The sequence below is a fragment of the Mus caroli genome, chromosome 6, assembly GCF_900094665.2.
Source record: "Mus caroli chromosome 6, CAROLI_EIJ_v1.1, whole genome shotgun sequence".
Taxonomy (NCBI): domain Eukaryota; kingdom Metazoa; phylum Chordata; class Mammalia; order Rodentia; family Muridae; genus Mus; species Mus caroli.
Genome location: NC_034575.1, coordinates 126,763,116 through 126,771,013, shown reverse-complemented (window position 1 = coordinate 126,771,013; position 7,898 = coordinate 126,763,116). Strand labels below are relative to the sequence as shown.

Sequence of the window (7,898 nt, the reverse complement as noted above, 5' to 3'; positions counted from 1 at the left end):
CGGGTGTGTTGGGGTGCCCAGGACTGGGTGGGTTGGGAGTGCTGTATTCTGATGATGGTGAGTGGTCTTGGTTTCTGTTAGTAAGATTCTTACATTTGCCTTTCGCCATCTGGTAATCTCTGGAGTTAGTTGTTGTAGTTGTCTCTGGTTTGATCTTGTTCCTCAGGTGTTTATCTCAGCCTCTATCAGCAGACCTGGGAGACTAGCTCTCTCCTGAGTTTCAGTGTTCAGAATACTCTCTGCAGGTAGGCTCACCTCTTGCAGGGAAGGTGCCCAGATATCTGGTGTTCGAACCTGCCTCCTGGCAGAAGTTGTGATCCACTCACAGAGGTCTTAATATCCCATGGAGGGTTCTATGTATACCTTACGGGTGTCAGCTGACTCTGTGCCCTAGCTACCCTGGTGCTGGCATGAACTGGAAGGTACTTGTGCCCCTGATCAGGCTGGGTTTTCTGTTTCCTAATTAATGCAGTCTCAGATCCCACGGGATTGGATTGGAGCAGCAGCTGTGTTCCACTCACCAGAGGTCTTAAGATCCCATGGCCGGTCCTGTGGGTAGCTGGTGGATGTCAGCCAACTCTCTGCCCTAGCTACCCCGGTGCTGCAGTGGACCGGAAGGGACTTGTGCCCCTAATCACGCCGAGTTTTCTCTAAAATTTAATTCTTGATGTAGGAATCTGCATGTAATAAAATGAGTGTGGCCTAGTGCAGAGTATCATATATTATGTACATATTTCTGATTAGCTCCGTATTTTTCTGCATCTTTCCATATTATTGTTGTTACTGTGATGTTTTAGCTAACTCAAGCTGTTTTTTTTTTTTTTTTGGATTGGTGTTTCATTCTTTTAGTTACAAAGCTCTTTTGTACAGCACAAAAAATATTTCACAATATTTCTCCAATCAGATGTGAACATATGTGTTTCTAAATTTTGACAATTATGAATTTTTCACAATTACAACGGCTGTAATGTCAATGTATGTGCAAGTCAGTGTGTGAACATACTTTTTCTTTTATTAATTATCTTTTGTTAAGATCTGGTGTATGCTGCGTTATTTCTTTGGCCAATGTTCAAAATACACATGTGATTTTCTTAATGTACTCATGAGTATATCTCATGGCTGACTAATGTACATATTCATACCTAATGAATATTACCTGTTATATCTATGCTACATAAGTCACTTAGTTTCATTTACCTTGTATGATTTTTGGTTTTAGTTTTATTTTACGTTCCTAAATTTGACAAATTTGAATATTCTGTTTCTCCTCATCTTAAATCCAAGAGTCAAAGACAGTGACATATTTTGATAAAGACTGACTCCTTTGAAGTCTCAGTCCCAAATAGGGTGGATTTCATTCTCTTTCTATCTTTGACAGAATCTCATTAACACAGACTAGCCTCAAACTTCCTATATGTTGAAAGTTAGCACTTTGATCCTCCAATCTTCATTCCCATACAATGGACTACAAATCCCACTAGGCCTGGCAGGATTTATTATTGAGAATCTCTATTTTGAGCACATTCTTTAGTCAGCTTCCTCTATTAGGGAAAATAAAAACTGTATAGTGCTTCTCTGACCATCTGAAGTTCCTTCTAACTCCTGCTAACACCTCAGCCTAAGAGGTTAATCTGATTTCTGTTGGTTTACACAATTATACAATAGGATGTTATTTATCAATTATAAGATAATTACTTTTTACTTCTTGTTTTGTTACCTAGCCCACGCTGTACCAGATCTCACAATCCTTCTATTTTGGTGGTAATTTGTTCTTTGTTCTAATGTATTTTTTTCCTTATTTAGCTGCATTTCTTTAACAGAAGTGTAGCTGTGGCCTCTATTATAACATCCCGAAGAAATCAAAGTTGTGTTGCATACAGGCAATTCAGTAGATTACCTTGTATCCCTGTACCCATTAGCTATGAGATAGGGAAGAAGAAAGGCAAATAGTCCAAAACATTAGTTACAAGCCCTCCCTATGACTATATTTCAAATCTCCCCTTTCTTCTTAAAACACAAACATAAGGCATTGTACTCTATTCCACACACATCTGTTTTCTAAAACCCTACTAGTTTTATTGACAAAATATAAATGTGAAAGCAGGTTTAGCTAAAGTAAATCTGATTTACCTGCTGACCAAATAATTGTGAGTGGAAAATCAGTTGGAAACATTTTGTGTGATCCTGAGACGATTTCATTTCAAAAGGCTTAGAGAAAAGAAAACATTTTGGTCGTGAACTTATGATTAATAGCTCTATATTCTGTATACTTTGGCCAATGGAATTTTTAAAATCATGACTTATTTCAGTGAATGTTCAAAACCAAACGGTTTCCCATTATTATTATTGTTCTTCAGTGCCTTGAACATGTTGAAATATAATGTAAGGAATGGAGCATGTGTCTTCTTATCTAAAACAAGACTAGAAAATAGTAAATGTGAAAATTTCTACCCATGTATTTGTGAGAAGAGACTGAATAAGTTCCCTCATTGGATCCCCAACCAAAATTAAAGGTAAAGATGAAATGTGCTAATCCTCATTTGCTTTCTGTAATAATTTGTGACTTCTTATAAACAAGTGTTTTGTTCACAGGACTTAGTCTGCTGTGTAAACAGAAGGAAGAGCTGGAAGAGGTCAGGAATGTTCCCTGGAGTCTGATGTGGCAGAGGCTTCTTCCTACCTGGTGGAAACAGGACACACCTCTGGTGCTTGGACACACTTTGCCCCCAAACCTCTAGGACTCTGCTTTTTCTGCTTTCTTAAACTCATATAGAGTTAAATAAAAACCCCAATAAACAACCTGAGTAGTATTTCATTATCATTAGAATAAATCTTCCCAATGGAAAGCACAGTTAAGAAGTAGAATGTAGTTGTAGGTTTTGGTTTCTCATTTGTTAGTCGAGTAGGTTTTGTTTGTTTTGCTATTTGTTTGATATAGAAGTTTTTCTTGTTGTTATAAACAGTTCTTTTGGCCATAAAATATAATTTCAAGTTTGGTGAACAGTTGCAAGGATAGTTCAAGGAAATGCAGAATATCTTTTATCCAAGGCATCAGTTGTCCTACCCACCCACTTTGATCCATCTATGAAGAGTTGAGACCTTATAGAAATGCTAATAATTGAAGTTGCCATTGGTGAGATGTAGTTGCTTACACTTGTGACCTTGACAATTAGGAGGCTAAGACACAATTGCTGAAAAATGAATTAAGTGAAAGCCTATGTCATAGAACCAAACAAACCAAACAAAATCAAGACATGCATGCTCCTCAATATTTTCCAGGGATACTTTATATTATACAACCATACACAAATGACTAATCTCAGGACATTTAGTATTGGTACAGTAACTTATTCTGAAAGAACCTAGTGGGGAAACCCCCACTCAATTCCTGATTCGGCACGCACCCAAGAATCACTAACAAACGGCCAACTTGATGTAAGAACATGAGGTAGTTTAATGACGGAGCTCCGGGCCGACACATATCTCCTGCAGGAGACAGAGGTGTCGACCACATGGTGGAGTCATAATGGCGGAGCTCCGGGTTGAAACGTATCTCACGCAGGAGACAGTGGTTTCAACCCCGAGGCTTGGGAAGCTAGGGACTTTTATAGAAAAGGGGTGGGGTCAGGGGAGGAATTGGCGCGGTTTTACATGATTGGTCCATTTAAACATCAACAGACTGTCAGAAGGGCGGAAGATAGGGAGGCACCAGGCCAGTCAGGACATGTAACCACGGGCCTGCCCGGGCATGTCCTGGCCTGTTCTGCTATGTTCTCAGCTCCAGGTTTTAAAGCTCACAAACTCCTCTTTGGGCTATTTGACATGAATCAGAGGTCTCAAGTTTTATTTCCTTTCAATTATAATCTAAGATCCATGTACCTATCCACTGACTGGATACTGCCACCTTAGGTATTCCCTCCATGTTCAGGTTCCCATGCATTCATTGATGGTGTTATTTTAGTATCCTTTTGTCTGGATGCTTTTTTATGTTTTCTGATCATTTGTATTTGTTGGGTTGATTTTTGATTGTTTGGAGACAGCTTTTCTCTGTGCTACCCTAGCTGTCCTAGAATCAATCTCTCTCTCTCTCTCTCTCTCTCTCTCTCTCTCTCTCTCTCTCTCTCTCTCTCTCTCTTTCTCTCTCTCTTGCTACATCCACTCTAGTAGTGACAATCACGACAGGCCCCCAAAACCTGGGCACTGTCCCAAGGCGAAAAGTTCACGGAAACTTAGTCTCCTGGAACCGTGGGATCCTGTATAAGGAATGCTCCGATGTCCTTGCTTTAGTTGGTAAATGGATCTGTGTGCTTTTTCTTAATATTGCTTTTTTATAAGTACTTCTAAGGATTGAACTTTCGACATATAGCTAAATTAGATTCTAGGCAGTCCTTGAGCCGACCCTGGGCATGGATAGCTAAGTCACTGCCCTACACAGGAATTTACCATTATCTAGGATGAAGGAAGTTTGTGATCTAAGGAGGAAGCAGAGTAGATACTTCGAACTATAGATAGCCAAGTTACGCCCATATACACGGATTTACAATGGCCTAGGGGGAAGGTGGACTATATAATAGACTAGAATAGAAACTACAGCAAGGGCACTGAAGCCCTTACCCCTGGCTTCTAAGATTAAGTGGACCTTAGGTGGAGCTGTTTTTGATCCCACTTGTTAACATTGAATTTTATCCCAGTTTGTTCCAGCCAGTCCTTCCATGTTTGCATTCCTCTGTTTTATGTAAGAATCCAGTAAACTCTTTGCACCTTGCAGGTGTATTACCTAACTTCCCTATTTTCTTCTGTATAAAAAGTTTGATGCTCGATTTGACAAATTACATTCAGATCCAGCACACTCTCCTGTCTGTGTCTGTCTGTCAATTCCCACCTATTTATGCCCTTCAGTCCAAACCCCTGATTCCCACAGACTGAGGGGGGCCGACTGGGTCCTGTCTGTGGCTCTCTCTCTCTCTCTCTCTCTCTCTCTCTCTCTCTCTCTCTCTCTCTAGAACAGGTTGACTTTGAACTCAGAGATTCATGTTCCTCTGGTTCTTGAGTGATAAGATTAAAGGCATAGTTATGACTTTGGTTTTTTGCAGGGATATTTTGAAAATCAACTTCTAAATTGAGACTGTATATAAAAAAATATATCCAGTTCATATAATGAGAAATATGAGCATACACACACATACACACACACACACACACACACACACACACACACACACACACACACATACACACACACTGGCCTTGGCTCTTGCTATACAGACAAAGCTGCCCTCAAACTCATAGAGATTTGTCTTTGCCTCACAAGTGCCAAGATTAAAAACTTGTGGAACCAAACCCTGCTGAGAAACATGAGCTTTTATAAATAAGTACACTTCTTATAGTCCATCAAATACAAATAACATTTCCAGCTCCTCTGAAAGTCTTTTCTTGCACCCGCTGTGTTCTCTTACATTGTAAATTAATTCTATTTCCTTAACAGCTTTTTATCTCCCTTATTTTTGCTCAGCAACTTTTTAAACATTAACCTACAACTTCTTTTTTAAAACAATATTTCATTAATTCTTTGATAATTTCACACCATATATTTCAATCATATTCATTTTCCTTCATCTAACTACATCCACTTCACTCTTAGCTCCCTACATGTCAACTCTCTCTTCCATCTTCTCTTTCCTTTTTAAAAACTCATCAAGTCATTGTCTAGCAACTTTTAGGTATGAGGCAGGTCCTAGAGTGGGTTTATTGAAAATGTTAGTAAGGTTTACAAACCTTTGGCCAAATTAACCAAAGTAAACGGAGATGATCCAAGTTAATAAAATCAGATCTGAAAAGAGAAACATTACAACAGGCACCAAGGAAACTCAGGGAATTGTAAATACATTTGGTAAACATCTTTATTTCACGGCTCTCCACAGGCACTAGCTGTTAGTAGCTCAGAATCAGATGAGGAACTTAGCCCCTCTGAGGAAACAGACTTAGAGGAAGAAGCGGCTCACTATGAGGGAGAAAGATACCAGCCAGATGAAGGATGAGCTAATCATTCACAGAATAAGACAAAAGCAGCTAGAGACAACTGTCAGTTCGCTTCGCAGTCTCTGAGCCCTCGACCTCTGGGTCCTAGTGCACCTCCGCCCTATGTGCAGAGGTATCATTCACCTCTGCCCTATGTGCAGAGGTATCATTCAGACTCATTCATTCCAATAGAGGAACAGAGAAAAGTGCAGCAAGCATTTCCAGTGTTTGAAGGTGCTGATGCCAGACGCATTTATGCTCCAGTGGAGTATATACAGATTAAAGAGCTTGCTGAGTCAGTCCATAACTATTGAGTCAACGCCAATTTTACTATAGCACAAGTCGAAAGGCTTGCTACTCTGGCAATGACTCCCGGCGATTGGATGACTGTAGTGAAAGCTGCAGCTGCTAACATGGGAATGTATCTAGAATGGAAAGATTTGTGGCAAAACTCCTGCCAAGCACAGGCAAGGGCCAATGCCACCATTGAAGGGGACCAAAGAACATGGACTTTTGAGTTGCTTACAGGTCAGGGACACCATGCTACTAACCAGACAAATTACCATTGGGGAGCGTACACCCAGATCTCAGCTGCCGCCATTAAGGCATGGAAGGCACTCTCTAGGAAGGGAGAGGCAAGTGGACATTTGACAAAGATTACTCAGGGCACCCAGGAGTCATTCTCAGACTTTGTGGCTAGAATGACAGAAGNGGCAGGGAGAATTTTTGGAGACCCAGAGGCAGCTATGCCTTTAATTGAACAGTTAGTCTATGAATAGGCTATGCAGGAATGCAGGGCAGCCATTGCACCTAGAAAGAGCAAAGGATTGCAGGGCTGGTTGAAGGTTTGCCATGAGCTTGGAGGGCCACTCACTAATGCCGGTTTAGCAGCTGCTATTCTACAAGGGCAGAAATGCCCTGACACGGCTGAGCTCAAACTCTGCTATAATTGTGGCAAACCGGGACACTTAAAAAAGGACTGTAGAGCCCTTGTCAAAAGGAGACTGCCAGGACTGTGTACTAAGTGCGGGAAAGGATATCACTGGGCCAGAGATTGTCACTCATTCAAGGACATTCGAGGCAGGCCCCTGCAGCCAGGATTTCCTCAAGCAGTAGATTATGAGTCCATTCCACAAAAACAGTACAGGGCCCCAGGTCTCAGGGCCCAAAAACATATGGGACCCCAACAGGCAAAAGGTGGACCCCATAGTCCTCAGGGCAACAGAAGGATCAGCTGGATTGAACCTCTGTGCCACCACCCGATACATGCTGTTGCCCCAAATGGGGGTGCAGCCCATTCCTACTGACTACAAAGGGCCTCTGCCATAGGAAGTGTTGGCCTAATACTGGGCCGGGCACCCCTTACCTTACAAGGCCTTATTGTTCAAGATTATGAAGGAGAACTTCAAATTCTCTGTTCCTGTCCTCAGGGTGTCTTTTCTATTTCACAAGGTGATAGAATAGCTCAGTTAATAATTTTCCCAAGCCTACATGGCTGTTTTCCTTCTTCTGGTGTCCCTTGAGCTGCCAGAGGGATTGGTTCTACTGGAAATGATTCTGCTTACTTAATAATGCCTCTTGACTCCAGGCCATCCTTAGAATTAGTTATAGAAGGGAAACAATTTAAAGGGATTTTAGACACAGGAGCAGATAAAAGTATCATCTCTTCCCAATGGTGTCCAAAAGCCTGGCCCGTCACTCAGTCATCACATTCTTTGTAGAAGTTAATCCTGCCCCACTATTAGCTCCCGTTCTTTGAGCTGGCAAGTGCCTGAAGGTCAAATGGGACGATTCACTCCCTATGTTTTACCACTCCCAGTAAATCTCTGGGGGAGAGACATTTTACAGGCACTGGGAATGACCTTGACTAATGAATACTC

General features: G+C 41.3%; 1 protein-coding gene across 2 annotated transcripts in view; it reads left to right on the top strand.

The window, feature by feature from the left end:
- LOC110295957 (killer cell lectin-like receptor 5) overlaps nt 1-2,800 on the top strand; it is a 33,945-nt gene extending 31,145 nt beyond the window's left edge. Inside the window, exons 7-8 of one of the 2 annotated variants that reach the window (XM_021164377.1) lie at nt 2,358-2,513; nt 2,593-2,800. In XM_021164377.1, the coding sequence (XP_021020036.1) occupies nt 2,358-2,511 (154 nt within the window). In that variant the 3' untranslated portion in view covers nt 2,512-2,513; nt 2,593-2,800. Of the gene's footprint in view, nt 1-2,357; nt 2,514-2,592 lie in introns of those variants that run through there. The other variant, XM_021164378.1, reaches the window with a different exon arrangement.
- The last annotated feature ends 5,098 nt before the right edge of the window (nt 2,801-7,898 follow it).